This window comes from Dama dama, chromosome 5 (genome assembly GCF_033118175.1).
Source record: "Dama dama isolate Ldn47 chromosome 5, ASM3311817v1, whole genome shotgun sequence".
NCBI classification, from domain to species: Eukaryota; Metazoa; Chordata; class Mammalia; order Artiodactyla; family Cervidae; genus Dama; species Dama dama.
Window position 1 is genome coordinate 126,126,682 of NC_083685.1, and position 16,779 is coordinate 126,143,460.

The 16,779-nt window shown below is 58.3% G+C and overlaps 1 protein-coding gene across 2 annotated transcripts in view; it reads right to left on the reverse strand.

The window, feature by feature from the left end:
• Positions 1–16,779, reverse strand: part of KIF19 (kinesin family member 19) — a 29,159-nt gene that overhangs the window by 8,808 nt on the left and 3,572 nt on the right. For both annotated transcript variants that reach the window (XM_061144953.1, XM_061144952.1), the window contains exons 3-8: positions 5,999–6,109; positions 5,267–5,354; positions 4,845–4,981; positions 3,484–3,609; positions 2,927–3,121; positions 1,011–1,157 (exon numbers count right to left, since the gene is read on the reverse strand). In XM_061144953.1, the coding sequence (XP_061000936.1) occupies positions 1,011–1,157; positions 2,927–3,121; positions 3,484–3,609; positions 4,845–4,981; positions 5,267–5,354; positions 5,999–6,109 (804 nt within the window). The remainder of the gene's footprint in view (positions 1–1,010; positions 1,158–2,926; positions 3,122–3,483; positions 3,610–4,844; positions 4,982–5,266; positions 5,355–5,998; positions 6,110–16,779) is intronic.

Below are 16,779 nucleotides of genomic sequence, written 5' to 3' on the forward strand. Positions count from 1 at the left end.
TGATGCTGGCGGGCTGATGCCCAGCGTTAGGTCACCTGCAGCTCCGCCATCAGCCAGCCAGACCTCTGCTGGGGCCCTACGTCCAGCACTTACTAGCGTGAGCCCTCGGGGATGTTACTTAGCTTCTCAGTGCCTCGGTTTCCTCGTCTGCAAATGGAAATAATGACCCCCTAAACTCAGATACGCTGACCCGATAAAAGGAACTGCGGAGAATTCCCTGGCCGTCCAGCGGTTAGGACTCCATGCTTTCACTGCTGAGGGCCCAGGGTTCAATCCCTGGTTGGGAAATTTAAGATCCCACAAGTCATGCAGAATGGCTCCCTCCTCCCCAAAAAGGAACTGGGTGTGGCGGGGTGAAGCACTGCATTCAGAGCCCAGCCAGAAGTGCGAACCCCCTCCCCAGCCCCCTGGCAACAGCAGCCTCTGGGAGCCACGAGACTGTCCACCTGAACCCCCAAATGCAGATGACCCCCAGTTCCCTCAGACCCACAGCCCTGGGGCTGGTGAGGAGGGGGCGGTCAGATGCTCAGATGCAACCTCTTTTCCTCCCTGCTGTTCACATACGGAGGCCTGCGAGTGCATGCTCAGTTGCTTCAGCCATGTCTGACTCTTCTCGACCCCGCAGACTGGCCCCCCTGTCCATGGGATTCTCCAGGCAAGACTACTGGGGTGGGTTGCTATGCCCTCCTCCAGGGGACCTTCCCAGCCCAGAAATCAAACCCACGTCTCCTGCATCTCCTGCATTGCAGGCAGATTTTTTTTAACCCACTGAGCCACCTGGGAAGCCCTAACATATAAGACACCCAGTTTAGATCTGAAATTTGGATAAATGAGTGAGCTTTATAAGTATGTCCCAAAGATGGCATGGGACATACATACTGATACCCAAACCGGATTTCGTTATTTGTCTGTTATTTATTCACATGCAGCTGGGCATCCTGTATTTTCCTCTGCGAAGCTGGCAGCCCCACCCCGGATGCCCAGGGCCCGGGCCTGGTGGCAGCTGGTACCTTCAGGAGGCGGGTGAGCTTGCTGTCACGATAGTTGATGTACTTGTTGGTGCCCTTGTCGCTCAGAGCATTGATGCAGTTGCCCAGGGCCAGCAGCGAGCGGTTGATGTGGGCCCCCTCTTTCATGCGCTGCCCACGGTTCTGTGTCTGAGGGGGTGAGCAGCAGGTGTGAATCCCCGCCCCAGGCCATCCTGGGTTGTAAACCCCTCCCCTTCCCCCAGGGCTCTGCAAGGAAGAGACGCTGAGGACCTGGTCTGCCCTTTCTCCAGGGATCACAGAGGGCATTCCAGAAGGTCAGAGAATGAGAAGGTCTCTGGACAAGAGTGGGGCTTCCTAGGTGGGCGCTAGTGGTAAAGAACCTGCCTGGCAATGCAGGAGACACAGGAAATGCCAGTTTGATCCCTGGGTCTAGAAGATCCTCTGGAGGAGGGCAAGGCAACCCACTCCAGTACTCTTGCCTGGAGGATCTCATGGACAGAGGAGCCTGGCGGGCTACAGCCCTCCTTGGGGTCACAGAGTTGGACACGACTGAAGTTACTAAGCATGCACGCTGGACAAGAGCGGGGGCAGGAGGCTCCTGAGGATGCTGAGAGCCTGGCTCATCGTCTCCCTGGGCACTGACCGGACCCGCTGGCACAGTTAAGGGCAGGGCCGAGGGTGAGATGGAGGGAGGTCTTGACTTCCCAGGCAGCTCAGCTGGGAGCCGGCACGGCCGTGGGCTCCCGGCTCTAGAGAGAGAGCCAGGCTCCAGAGGGGATGGATGGAAGTTTGTGTGTTTGCGGGGAAGGGCGTGTGAGCGTGTGTGAATTGCATGTGTACATGTGACAGCGTGTAATGTGTGTATAAGAAGGTGTGAGGAACCCCCTGGCGGTCCAGGGGCTAAGACTCCGCGCTCCCAATGCAGGGGGCCTGCGTTCCATCCCTGGTCAGGGCACCAGGTCCCACATGCCATAGCTGAGAGTTTGAATGCTGCAACTAAAGATCCCTTGTGCCCCAACTAAGACCCGAAGCAGCCAATACATAAATAATAAGTAAATATTAAAAAAAAAAAAAGGAAGCCTGTGCGCTAGGAAACGCATGAAGGTGTGTGTGAATGGATGTGAGATTAGGACAGGGCCAAGTCCCAGGAGGCCCTGCCCATAGCTGCCCTCGGGGGATGTCTCTGCCCAGCCTGGTGAAGCTGGGACCCGGTGGCTGCGGGGCACACCCTCTCCCCGCTGGCTGCTCCCCACCCTCTTCCTCCAGGAAGCCCTCAGGCCTTTAGGGAAAGAGAATGTTTCTCCTACTCCACCCTGTTAAAACCAACCCCACATGTTCAAACACAAGGCCCTTGTTACTTCTCCCTGGTGCTTGAGTTTGCATCAGTGCTAATGGTGAGATGCCCATGGATTCAGGCGACCACGAAACTTCTGAATTTGCCCACAAGGGGGGGCCTGGGCCCAGGCCTGGGTGGCAGGGCCGGACAAATGGCTGCGGGGGGGAGATGAATACTGAGAAGTGGGTGGCGGGCTCTTTTCTTCCCCTGATGTGGTGGGCAGGGTCCCCTCCCGGGCTCTGCCCGAGGTCACCCACCCCGGACATCGTCTCCCCGGGGCCCCAGCTCCTCACCGGGCCCATTCATTCTCCTGGCTGTTTCCCCACGTCCTCTGGGACACGCACTGTCTCCTTCCCTGGAGAGACCCTCACACTCCCAGGCCCCTTCCCACAAACAGCCCCTTGGGGGGGTCTCCCTGGGGTCCCCCAGCCCAGCCCATCCTTTCTGTGACATCCCTCAGTGTCCTCCCCTCCAGAGCACCCCCCCATCCCCATCCTCCCTGCAACAGTCCCCACTCCACCCCTTGGGGAGCGGGGTGGGCCAGCCTCCCTGCCCCGACCCCCCCAGGCTCTGCCCCCAGCCCCAGGGGAGCCGGCCTCACCTGGGAGGCCCGCTCAGAGCCGGCCAGGTCGATCATGAAGAGGCGGCCCTGCCGCACCTCCTGCAGGACGTCCCTGACCCGGCTGCGCTGGCGCACGGCCACCTGGAGCACGGCGTGGGAGCGCGAGGACGTCTGGTTGGCGGCTGTGGGCTCCTGGGTCCTCTGCCGGTTCCCCCTCATCAGCAGCTGCATGATCTGGGTGGGCGGGGCAGAGCAGGGAGGCCACTCCTGGGGGCCCCTGGTGACGCTCCCCAGTCCTGCCTCTGCGAGGGTGGGAAGGGGCTCAAGGCAGGGCTGTGTCAACCCCCCCGTGTGCTGTGGGGGCCGAGAGGTCAGGGCCTGTCTGTCAACTGGGAGGCGGGATGCCTGTCCAGTCGCCAGGGTCGGCGTGGCCGGGGGCGTGTCGTCCAGGGTCCTCGGTGTCTGCCCCAGCTCTGGCCCAGCTGAGCCGCAGCGGCTCCCTGGTTGCAGAGCCCTGCTGCCTCTGGGCACCCCCCAAACACACACACGTGGGTTAGTGTCCTTCTCCACTGCCCGACTGGCTGCACGAGACTCGCCTCTTTGGCGTTGATGGTGGAGACCTCGGTGATTCCGGCCACCTGGATCACCCCCTTGGAGTCTTCCCTCAGCTCCAGGTACCCCAGGGCAGGGTTCAGCAGGTCCCGGATCATCTCATTGTAGATCTGATGGGACCCGGTCGGGAGGGGCAGGGGACAGACGTTAACGGGAGACCAAGAGCAGGAGGTTCAGGCAATAGCCCGGCTCTCCATCCCTCCCGAGAGCTCCGGGCTCCTCTCAGAGAAACCCCGGGTTAAGGAGACGGACCCCTTCCTTCCTATGGGGTGGGCGTAAGGGGGCTTCAGCATCCAGGGGGGAAACACTGGGCTGCCAGAGCCAACAGTACAGAAGGTACCCTCTCTCTGCAGGCCAGCCGGGCACCGAGCAGAGGATGTGACCTAACCCATGGCCAAGCCCTGGCGGTTGCTAGGCAACCCTTATGGTACCTTCAGCCAGCCTCCCCAACCGCGGCCCCCGAAGTGCATCTTGCTGGCTAAGTCAACACCACGCTGGCTGGAGCAGGTGCTGGTAGCAATGCCTCGCTGCCCCTCCTGAGCTGTCACCCAGGAGATTATCAGCTTCCAGAGGGAGCTGGGGAGGCCAGGAGCCAGATGGAGCCTAGCCCAGTGGCTCTCCCGCCGCTTCTGGCCTCTGTGGGCTCCCACCCCTGCCGATCTGCTATTGCCCAGTGATAGCACTCCCACAGGTGGGCATCAGGGGCTGTGTCAAGGTGGAGAAGGCGGGCAGGTCTAAGCCTGTCCGCGTATGTAACATTCTTACCTGCACCTACATACACAGAGTGCCTGCCGGTGGCCCGGCAAAGCAAATAGGGTCAGCTCAGTCGTGTCCGACTCTGCGACCCCATGGACTGTACTCTGTCCATGGGAGTCTCCAGGCAAGAATACTGGAGTGGGTTGCCATTTCCTTCTCCAGGGCATCTTCCCAACCCCAGGATCGAACCTGGGTCTCCTGCACTGCAGGCAGATTCTTTACCATCTGAGCCACCGGGGAAGCCCAGGAGTGGGTCCAGAGGATGGCCTCTGGAGGGTGGCTGAGGTCTGTGCTCAGTGACTGGTTACTTTGGAGCAGCCAAGTGGGCAAGGCTCGGCTTTAAAGCCGCAGGGTCCTGAGTCTGAATTCCTGTTCCCTCACTTACTGTGTGACCTCTGTCTAGTTGCCTAACCTCTCTGAGCCTCTCCGAGTTTTTATAAGGTGAAGCCGACCACAGGCACATGGGCGAGCAGCAGTGATGAGCGCCCCCAGGAGACTGCCCCCTGACCTGACCCCAGGGCGGTAAACCAGCCTGGTCCCGAGGACCTCCTGGCCCACGCCCACAGGACGGGGTGCACCGAGGACTCACCTCCAAGTAGGACATGGACACCTCGTATTCCATGTCGTCGCTGGTCTCCTCGATGGCTCGGAAGAGGTCGTTGAGGGTCCGGACGTAGATGCCGGGCTCATGGTCTGTGCCCAGCATGGTGTGCGTCTTCCCGCAGCCTGGGGCAGAGCAGGGGGGGGTGGGCGAGCAGGACGGGGACCGGGAGCGCGGGGGCCCCTGGCAAACCTGGGTCTGTCCTCAAGGCTGGAGCCTCCCCGGTGGCCGGGAGGTGGGGGCAGGGGGAGAAGATGGCATCCTTGGCTGGGGGTGGGGCTCTGGGTCCAAAGGGCTCTGGGAGAGGGCAGTTTCAATCTGCCATATCCTTGATTCCTGCTCCGGCCTGGGCCAGACAAGCACCGAGGTGGAGGGTGAGGGGCTTGATCCTCGGGGGCACTCGCCCTCACCTGTGGGGCCATAGGCAAAGACGGTGGCATTGTAGCCTGAGATGACGCCTTCGATGAGGCTCTTGGTGGTGGCCTGATACACCATCTCCTGCAGGGAAGAGGAGACCCATCAGGACCCTGGGCACAGCCAGGGCAGAGCACACGGGCTCACCCTGACCACCCCCCCCCCAGAGGCAGTGTCTTCCCTGGAGCACTCGGGCCCAGACAAGTGGGGGTGGGGAGGGGGGATGGATGTTTCTGCTTTGCCCCCACGGCGGGTGGGGGGGAATGCCAGCCTGCAAGAGTGCTCAGGACACCTGAGACCCTCCCCACCAACAGCTGGCTCCCGGCCCCCAGCCCAGAGGACACCTCACACCTGCTCCTTGGAGCATCCGCAGATGGGTGAGACGGGGGGTGTCCCTGAGAGGGTGTCAGCTTCCCCGAGCCGCCCCTCCCAGCACCAGAAGGACTTCGGGCACCTTCCTGCGGCTCCCCTGGGGCCACCTGTGGGGACTGCTGTGTGGGTCCCCGTGGAGGGTGGCATTTGTGTGCTGACCGCGGGGTGTCCACGCAGAAGGCTCTGTACACGCTATGCAGGCTCACACACACGTGTGCATGTGGGGATGCAGCAGGGAGACAGTGACGGAGGGACGCCTGGAGCTTGGTCCCGGGGTCTCCTAAGGGCTCCCTCCCAGGTCGGTCAGAGGGCAGAGAAGGGATCCTGTGTGTCCCCAGGTCCAGGCGCCCCCTCACCTGGGTGGCAGTGAAGTCAAAGGCCACGTCGAACAGGTAGGACTTCTCCCGGGAGCGGTGCGCCCGTAGGATGTCATCAGGATCCTCCATTGGATCCATAAGAACCACCATCTGCAAAGGTCCCGAGGGGAGGCCAACAGTCACCCGGGAGCCCCAGGCCCACCCCGATGTCCACACTGACCACTGACCTCACCCCCACTCAGGACATGGGAAGGAGCGGGAGGGGCCGAATGAGACTCAGCATCCGGGAGCGCCAGGGTCAAGGTCAACCGAGTCCCAACAGAGGACAAGACGCTGAGCGGACGGGCTGCCCTGGGCCTACCCCACGGTCTCAGAGCTCCCTTCCGGGGTCAGCAGGGAAGTCAGGGCTAGTGACGGCCCAAAGAGAGCTTGAGAGGAGACAAGGTGTGAGGGTGGCCACTGGGGGAGCAGACAGAGGCTGACTTGGGAGCCCAGTCCAGTACCCTGGACTCAGGAGATGTATAGGGGTCCCTCTGGGTGCACTCCCATCCAGCACCAGGATGCAGAAGCCCCCAGTGCTGGGAGGACCACAGCTTTGGGGCTCCCACCAGGCTCCTCCCAGTAGGTAGACACCAGTGCTCACTGCACCTAAACTGGTCTAAGACCACTCCCTTCCCCCAGGTCCCAGCAGGGCCCTCCTCTGAAATCTTCAGTGGAGGAAGGAAGGAAGAGGTAAGACAGCTTCCTAGGAGGCCGGAGCCCGGGACCCTCATGTAGAGGTCTTAACCAGTCAGGTGGGATTCCAGGGGAGCCACGAGAGGGGACGCCCCAGACAGGCTGGGCTGGGGCTCTGTGCATGGAAAGGAGGAGGCCACTGCCCCGGGCCCCCTCACAGCCCGCTAAAGGCTGGGCGACCACAGCGAGCTGAGTGCAGGTCGCTGGGGCCTGCAGTGTACCTGGGGAGCACAGCTGTCTCCGGCCACCTCCTCCGGGCTTCAGCCCCAGGGCCGTGCAAGCCTCTCCCAGGATCCAGTTCCTGGCTCGGGCCCTAATGCCAGCAGCAGGAGCCCTGATCAAGTGTCAGACCCAAATGAAGAAATACCTGCCCACAAGTCCGCGGGTGTGGGCCCCAGACGCATGCAAGGGAACCTGACCAGCTGCACGACGCTCACCCTTGGTGTCAGAGCTCCTGGGCACAGCGGCAGCGCCAGCGGCCTGAGGGGCACCTTCCGGGGCCTTCAGTGCAGGGGAGGGTGAGCAGCCTGCACCGATGCCCATCACCCACTGATCACCTTCAGATGACCTCTGGGCACCGCCAAGTTCACGGGCACCGTGGGCCCTTGGTTCCTTTGACATCCAGCCTCCTGAATCAGGACATTGTCAGTACGGCTGCCATGAGCCCCTCTTAAAAGAGGGCTTTGTCTGGGGCTCCATCTGTCTGGACCCCAGCCCGCACCCCACTCTCCAGAGCATCATCACCCCCTTCCCTGTCCGCTTGGGCACACAATGGAGCCCTTGTGCCCCTCGGCCAGGTGAACCGGAGCTGAGCTGCGGAGGGCTGGGGTGAGGGCTGGTGCTCGGGGCTGCCACCGAGGCAGCATGGGGAGCTCAGGCCGAGTGACCACACTGCTGGGCACCTTGCACGTAACCCAGGCATTAAGTGATACCCCAGGGTCAGAGAGAGATGTGATTTCCTGCCTGACATTCGGAGTACAGTGGGGAACAGACCATTTTAATAACAAGCGCTGGGCTCCGGGAGGTAGGCAGAGTGCAGAGAAGGGGCACGTGATCCAGCTTTTCCACTACAGGAGGGCTTCCTGGAAGAGGAGGTACCAGCACTGTGTTGTGTTGTTTTTAAATAAGATATTTAATATAGTTCCCTATGCTAATATACAGTAAATCCCTATTGCTTGGTGGTTTAGTTGCTAAGTTGTGTTCGACTCTTGCAACCCCATGGACTGGAGCCCACCAGGCTCCTCTGTCCATGGAATTCTCCAGGCAAGGACACTGGAGTGGGTTACCATTCCCTTCTCCAGGGACTCTTCCCAACCCAGGGATCGAACTCGGGTCTCCAGCATTGCAGGCAGATTCTTTACCTACTGAGCCACCAGGAAGTCCTTGTTGCGTATCTACTTTATTTTGAAAAAATTTCTGGCATGCCATGAAGCAAGCAGGATCTCAGTCCCCCAACCAGGGATCGAACCTGTGCCCCCTGCACTGGAAGTGCAGAGTCTTAACCACTGGACCACCAGGGAAGTCCCAGCACCAGGTCTTAAAGGACGAGTAAGAACTTGCGGAGGAACGGGAGGTGGGAAAGCAAACAAGGGGACATCACCAGCAAGACCGTGATGTGAGAGGCAGGCTGTGGGCCGGTGGCCTCAGCTCAGAATCACCAGCAGCTCTCGTGAGAAAGGCAGGGTTGGGACGAGAGCTCAGGAACTTTCCCTCCTCTTCTCACTGCCAGGAATCCCGCGAGCACAGACCCAAGATGGCCACAGAAGGAGACGTGGGGGCCCCTCTGTGAGCACATGTTCCCCCCCAAAGCAGCTCCTGTACATCCTAAAAGTCACCCAGACTGGCACCGGGCATCGGCCCAGGGAAGGTTTTCTGTTTTCTGGCCACACCTCGTGGCATCTGGAACTTCCCCTCCCAGGGATTGAACCCATGTCCCTCTGCAGTGGAAACACAAGAGCCCTAATCACTAGACCACCCGGGAAGCCCCCAGGGAAAGCTTTCTAAACAAAGCTGCACTGGGGCCACATGCAGTGCTAAATGCTTTGCACCCTTTCTCCTTTTCTCCGACAACTTAGAGCGGGCCCTCATTATCGCAGGATTGTAATGAGGAGTCAGATTGGTACCCAAGGCTGCACTGCCAAGTACAGAGCTCGCTGGCTTCAAAGCTACTGGGTTCAAGAACCCAGGCTCCTAACCAGGCCTCCCGTCCCCGCCTCTGGACCAGCAGCGGGTTGGCTGGGGGGATGCTCCTCTGTTTGGTTGAGCTGTGCCCCCGCTCCCCCCGACCAGATTTAAATGTTGAAGTCCAACTCCCCAGCCCCTCCCAATGTGACCTTATTTGGAAATAAAGTTGTTGCAGATGTAATCAGTTGAGTGAGGATGTGGTCCTTTTATAAGGTGGTGCTGTCCTTATAAAAGGGGGCTATTAGGACACAGACACATGTGGAGGGAAGGAGATCCAACCAGTCCACCTCAAAGGAAATCAGTCCTGAATATTCATTGGAAGGATTGATGCTGAAGTTGAAACTCCAATAGTTTGCCCACCTGATACAAAGAGCTAACTCCTTAGAAAAGATGCTGATGCTGGGAAAGATTGAAGGCCGGAGGAGAAGGGGACGGCAGAGGATGAGATGGTTGGATGGCATCACTGACTCAATGGACATGAGTTTGAGGAACTCCAGGAGTTGGTGATGGACAGAGAGGCCTGGCGTGCTGCAGTCCATGGGATCGCAAAGAGTTGGACACGACTGAGTGACTGAACAACTCAGTGGTATTTTGGTCCAGCAGCCTTGGAAATGGATACATCACTCCCCCGCCCCCCTGCCCCAAAGCAGGGCCCTCCCTCATCCCGGAGGTGGCAGGCTCAGCCTTGGAGCGTCCTTTCACAAAATCCCTGAGTCTTAAGTGTCCATGTTCAACCTGTAGCAAGCTGGACACTTGCTCTGGGAGGTTTCAAGGGGGATGTTGAACACACAAGATGCACAGCGCCCCCCTCCCCCCGACACTGGCAGGGGGTGGGGTGGGAGGCGCAGCTGGGGCAGGGCCCTGTCTCCGCTGATCCAGGCCCCCTGACTCCGCAGAGGCCCCAGCTTGCCTTCTCCCTGCCCTCACCACCCCACACCCCGACCTGTTCTTGAGTCAAAGCCAGATGTGATCTTTGCACAGTTCTAGATTTGGGCCAGGGGACCCAAGATCCACTGGGGAGCTAGGGGGGCCTGAGACTCAGGGGAGGGGGTTGTCATCGGTAGATGGGGCCACAGAAGGGACCAGGCTCCTCCCCAGCATCTCCCAGGTGAGAAATACCAGGAGAAAGAGTGTGGGGACTTCTTCCTGCTGAGCAGCGCTAAGCTGTGGGGCTTTGAGCAGCTGAGCAGCTCTAACCGTGTCTCTCTGGCCTCTGGATGGCTCAGGGTTTCGCGGTCTTGGCGCTACTGACGCTTTGGGCTGGACCATTTGGAGCGGGAGTTGTCCCGGGCCTTGTAGGATGGTTGGCAGCAGCCCTCTGGCATTGGAGGCCACAGCACTGCCTCCTCCCGCGGTGACATTGCCCCATGTCCCCTGGGGAGCAAAACCACCCCCGCTTGGAAACCGTCGTTCCCCCTCAAGCCACCAAATGGGCAGCGAAGTTCTCCAAGGGAGGGGAGGATGTGCAAGTTGGGTTCAGGCTCCAGACTGCTGGGTGACCCCGGGAAGACTGCACCACCTCTCTGGGCCTCACGTTCACCCCGGCCGGAAGTCAGGGAGGACCCACAGGGCCGTCGCCTTGAGAGAAGAAATCACGCCCTCACCCCTCGCCTGCTCGGGAAGCCCCAGCAGAGAACAGGAATGTGGGGGGGCGCCCAGCTCAGGAGACATCATTTCCCATCCAGGTGGCTCAGCTCACCGCTCCTTTATTCTCGGGCTATAAACCAGAGACAGCAAAGCAAAAGCCGGATTCCTGCTGGATGTCACCTCTGTAAGGCTGCTTCTGGATTTGTGTTTGTTTTTTAAGAAGGAAAATTCGTGGCTGGTCAGATTTCTATTTGTACCATCCTGTGGGTACTCAAGGAAGGAGATTTTGGTCCCAGGAAGGGTGTTACAGGGCCCTGGCAGCCCTGAGGCTAGATGAAAAAAGATCAGAATGCTGAGCTCATAAAGCCACCGAGGTCCAGCCAACCGCTCAGAACAGAGCCACATCTGGCTGGTATCCTGGCCGGATCCCCACCTTCCTGCAGGACTCTGAGAACCCTGAAGCCCCAGGTAAGCAGACGCGTGACTGACATGGTCCAAGGCTGCCTTTCTCATGGGTCTGCAGATCCCTTCATCGTCTTCCTGGGAGCCTCTGAAATGCAGATTCCCAGCACTGACCAGAATCACTGAACAAGAATCTCTGGGGAATGGGGCCCACAGATCGGCCTTTTTAACCATCACCCTTGTGACTCAGCGATAAAGAAGCCACCTGCCAATGGAGGAGATGTGAGTTCAATCCCTGGGTCGGGAAGATCCCCTGGAGAAGGACATGGTAACCCATTCCAGTATCCTTGCCTGGAGAATCCCATGGACAGAGGAGCCTGGCAGGCTACAATCCACGGTGTCCCAAAGAGTCAGAGATGGCTGAACACAACAATACAACACACAACTTGCCGTGTACCCATTCAGGCGCTAAGTGTAAGCATTCTTGCTTCCTGGCGGCATTATTTGTAACAGTCAAAAGGTAGGAAACGACCCAAATGTCCATCAACCGAGAAGTGGTCAACGGAACCCAGAGGAGCGTGGAGTAGTGGGGAACACCATCCAGCCACGGAAAGGAAGGACACTCTGACCCAGGCGACAACGTGGATGAACCCTGAAAACATTATGCTCAGTGAGACAAGTCTGACACGAAGGACCACAGATTGCAGGATCCCGTTTCCATGAACTGTCCAGAGCAGGCGAATCTATAGAGATGGAAGGTGGTTGTCTGTGGCCGGGAGGGGGCTGGGGAGATGTGAGGCGGTGTGGCTAAAGGCAGAGGGAAAGGCTCCCCGAATCCTCTCCCAGGTCACCCTCCACCAGGCTCGGCCCTCCAGGACCACAGAGCCGGAAGCACCCAGGCGGTGGGTGTGCAGGGAGACTCTGCCCCTGGGGCAGGGAGCAGACTGAAGACGCCCTGGCTCCCGAACAACACCCACCATTCTGAGCTCAGCATCTGTTACCTTATCCTTTATTTATCTTTCACAATAGCCTCACCCTCACAGGATCGCTCTAATCCTCTCAACAGCAGAGCAGGTTATTAACATCCTGCCTTCTGATGGGAAAACAGAGGCCAGGAAGCCCCCGTCCCCTGAGACAGGACCCCCAGGGGCACCAGGGGGTTGACAGTTGGGCTTTGAGCAGCCAAGGCTAATTACGGGATTATGCACACGGGCAGGTGACTTAAATCCTGCAGATAAACAGGTCTGGGAGGCTGGAGGGAGGGGCAGCAGGCTGTGGGCTTGCGGAGTGGTGGGGGTGGGGTGGGGAGAAGGAAACTCTTTGTTCTAGAGCTTCTTTTCTCAGCCTCAGGACTCCTGGGCCCCACCGGCCTCTCGGGCTGCCTGCCCCCACGTTACAGTTATCAGGGGCGCTCCCTGAAGGGTCTGGCATGGGGTCTAGTCCCAGCCCCAGATGCTAGGAGACTGAGCTCCTCCTGGACTCTCCCATGAACATATATGTGTGGCAGTGACCAACTCGGGACCACCAGAGGGAAAGCCCTGGTAGGGGGGAGGGAGGGGGGAGGGGGGCAGGCGGAAGGCCAGGGTGTCACCTATCTCCGGGGCTTGAAACCATCCTGACCATCAGCCCTTGAGATAAACTAACATCTCTTAAACCCTGACCGTGCGCCAGGCACTGGGTAAGCACTGGGCGTCCAGGCACCCACGGAGATGTCCATGTATGCATACTAAACCGCTTCGGTTGTTTCGGACTCTCTGCGAACCTACAGCCTGTTGCCTGCCAGGCTCCTCTGACCATGGGATGCTCCAGACAAGAATACTGGAGTGGGCTGCCAAGCCCTCTTCCACGGGATCTTCCCGACCCAGGGCTCGAACCTGCGTCTCTTACATCTCCTGCTTTGGCAGGCGAGTTCTTTACCACTAGCGCCACCTGGGAAGCCCTGGAGATGTCTAAGAAGGCATTATGTTGACAGCGCTATGAGGATGGTCCTGAATCAACCGGGGGTCGGGGGTGGGGCAGGTAAGACCACAGGCACCCGAACCTCCTCTTTACCGATCCAAACCCTGCTCCAGCTTCCTCAGAATGCAGGCACCGGCCTCTGGTCCGCAGCGGACACCCTGCCCTGTCCGTGTCCACCTCTGCAAAGCCAGGGGAACACGGACTCCCTCAGCCCCAGCAGAATGACCCCCAGCTCCAAGCAAGGCTGTCCTGGGACCCCCTCACGCCAGCGGGTGACGGACACCTCGGTCCACCTCTCCCCGCTAGGACCACCGACTGGCGGGCTTTGACAGCACCACCTCCCTGCTGACCACCAAGGGCCGGGCTTCAGTAGTGACCTCGGGGTTGCTTCCCACCCCCCGGCCCGAGCAAGGGGGCAAGTAACTCCTCCATCACAGAGGGGAGAAAGAGCCCAGAAGCCCAGAAGCCCAGGACAGACCAGGCTGGGAGCCCCGCTGTGGGGCTGGGTTGTGAGCAAGGGCCATAAGCAAGGGGGCAATGGAAGCCGCTGGGTAAAGGGCGGGTCTGCTTCCCGGGCAGAAGTCTCTGTAGCGGACGCGGGGCGTTGTGCAGGCTGCCCAGGGCCAGCGGCACCTTTGCTGGGAAGCAACTCCATGGCCATGTTGTGCTGGGGTTGCTCCCACGCTCACCCTGCCAGTCACCGGGCTCCAGACCTCAGGAAGGAGGAGCTGAGCAGCTGGCCCATTGGTGAGGCTGGTCGAGCCTGCAGTGTGGAGCCCTCTCGGGGTCAGTCATGCAGGCCTGGGGGGCCAGGGCCATAGACGAGCCCTGGGGGTCAGCAGAGAGCGACGGAGTCCAGGGTGCAGCGCCTGGCCAGACTGGGAGGTTGCCCTTTTCTTAAATTTTGGCCTCGAGGCATGTGGGGTCTTACTTTCCCAACCAGGGACTGAACTCACGCCCCTTGCATTGGAAGGTAAAGTCTTAACCCCTGGACCGCCAGAGAAGTCCCCCATTTTGCTTCTTGGACTCGTGTGTCTTCACCTCCTGCCGGCCAGGGTCTTACTGGTCAGAGGAACAGAGCACTTGAGTGGTGGCTGGTGTTTGAGAGGTGCCAGCCTGCCATGTGCTGTGGTTTCTCCCAAACTGCAGGCCAGGCAAGTGCATCCTTGTTTTATCTCAGTTCCCTGACCAGAGATCAAACTCCCACGCCGCGGAAGTGTGGTGTCTTAACCACCGGCCCATCAGGGAAGTTGCAGGCAGTGCACCTCTGAACCCAGAGGGGAGAGAAGATGCTGGGGGCAGAAGCCTAGCATTCTCCTCCTGCAGGGCCCGGAGTCAGTGTTGAGAGCCCTGGGCCCACGCCGCTCAGACCACCCTCTGTATGTCTAAGCCAACAAAGGAGTGGGCCCGTCGGTGCTGCCCAGCCCCGGACCTTCTCAGAGGCGCAGCCCAGCCTCCCTCTCCACTGGCAGGGACAGAAAGGAGCCAGTGTTTGCCGTGTGTGGGCACACAATGGGCTGTGCCCTGGACCAGAGCGTTTCCATCAGCATCGGTTAATATCTCTCAGCCCCCACTCCGGCTGGGAGCCAGGAGCAGCGCAGAGAGACAGCATCTTTGTCCTGGACAGCCCGGGGGACAAGCGGGACAAACAGGGAGTGGCCTTGCCAGGAAGGAGGGGTCTCTTCTGGAGTTCCCTGGCCCTTCATGGATGGCCCCTCTCATCAGCCAGTCCAGCAACCCTGGGCACTTTCTCTGACTGATGCAGTAAGTCCCCTACACTGAACCTTCAAGGTGAGAACATTCAAAGATGCCAAGGCACACCTGGTTCCAGCAAGGAACTGGAGCCTGTGCCATCAGCGTCAGGCGTGCGAGATGCCGCAGCCTGCCCTCCGCCTCCTTGTTCTGATGACCCCTCAGCTCCAGCGTCTCCCGCCTCCTCGCCCCCTCCGGCCAGTAACTCCTCTTGCTTGCTCACGCCTCGCCAGCCCCTGTGCCAATGGCTGTCCTGCACTACTGTCCTCTTCAAGGTTCTGTACTGAGTAAGATTAAAAATGCTTTCTTTATTTTTTGTGTTTGTTTTTAAATATATTATTTGGGTGAAAAGCATTATAAACCTATTACAGTGCAGTACTACCTAGCCAATGATGTTAACTGGGTACCTAACCGTGAACTTCCAGATGTTCAAGCTGGTTTTAGAAAAGGTAGAGGAACCAGAGATCAAATTGCCAACAACCGCTGGATCATCAAAAAAGCAAGAGAGTTCCAGAAAAACATCTATTTCTGCTTTACTGACTATGCCAAAGCCTTTGACTGTGTGGATCACAATAAACTGTGGAAAATTCTGAGAGATGGGCATACCAGACCGCTTGACCTGCCTCTTGAGAAACCTATATGCAAGTCAGGAAGCAACAGTTAGAACTGGACATAGAACAGACTGGTTCCAAATAGGAAAAGGAGTATGTCAAGGCTGTATATTGTCACCCTGCTTATTTAACTTATATGCAGAGTACATCATGAGAAACGCTGGGCTGGAAGAAGCACAAGCTGGAATCAAGATTGCCGAGAGAAATATCAATAACCTCAGATATGCAGATGATACCACCTTTCTGGCAGAAAGTGAAGAAGAACTAAAACGCCTCTTGATGAAAGTGAAAGAGGAGAGTGAAAAAGTTGGCTTCAAACTCAACATTCAGAAAACTAAGATCATGGCATCTGGTCCCATCACCTCATGGGAAATAGATGGGGAGACAGTGGAAACAGTGTCAGACTTTATTTTGGGGGGCTCCAAAATCACTGCAGATGGTGATTGCAGCCATGAAATTAAAAGAGGCTTACTCCTTGGAAGGAAAGTTATGACCAACCTAGATAGCATATTAAAAAGCAGAGACATTACTTTGCCAACAAAGGTCCGTCTAGGCTATAGTTTTTCCAGTGGTCATGTATGGATGTGAGAGTTGGACTGTGAAGATAGCTGAGTGCCTAAAAATTGATGCTTTTGAACTGTGGTATTGGAGAAGACTCTGGAGAGTCCCTTGGACTGCAAGGAGATCCAACCAGTCCATCCTGAAGGAAATCAGTCCTGGGTGTTCATTGGAAGGACTGATGCTGAAGCTGAAACTCCAATACTTTGGCCACCTCATGGGAAGAGTTGACTCACTGGAAAAGACCCTGATGCTGGGAGGGATTGGGGGCAGGAGGAGAAGGGGACGACAGAGGATGAGATGGCTAGATGGCATCACCGACTCGATGTGCATGAGTTTGAGTAAACTCCGGGAGTTGGTGATGGACAGGAGGCCTGGCGTGCTGCGATTCATGGGGTCGCAAAGAGTCGGACACGAGTGAGCGACTGAACTGAACTGAACTGAGGCTAACTTTGTCGGACTTACGCACAAAGTGGACTTACGAACGTGCTCTCAGATGGAACTCCTTAGTAGGGAGGGAACTTATAGTAGATGACGTGTGTGTTAGTTGCTCAGTCGTGTCCAACTCTTTGCAATCCCATGGACTAGTAGCTCACCAGGCTCCTCTCTCCATGGAATGCTCCAGGCAAGAATACTGGAGTGGGTAGCCATTCCCTTCTCCAGGGGATCTTCCCAACTCAGGGATCGAACCCCGGGTCTCTCCTGCATTGCAGGCAGATCCTTTATCATCTGAGCCATCAGGGAAGCCCAGTAGATGATAATTTACAGCTATTAAATGCCCACTGAGTACCAGGACCTGGGGAAGCTCCCAAAGACTCTTTAGAGAAGCATTGTGGTTACTGTCCCCAGTTACAGAGGAGGCAACTGAGGCTTCTGGAAGCATCCTGGCCAAGGCCACACAGCTGGTAAGTGGCAGAACCTACCCTGCTTGACTGTTGTGTGCGCACATCCTGCCCCCGCTGGGCTTTTAGGTGGGGTCTTCCCAGCCTCCCCCTGCTTTCCCTGAGGTCTTTGAGGAAGGCTACCCTTTTC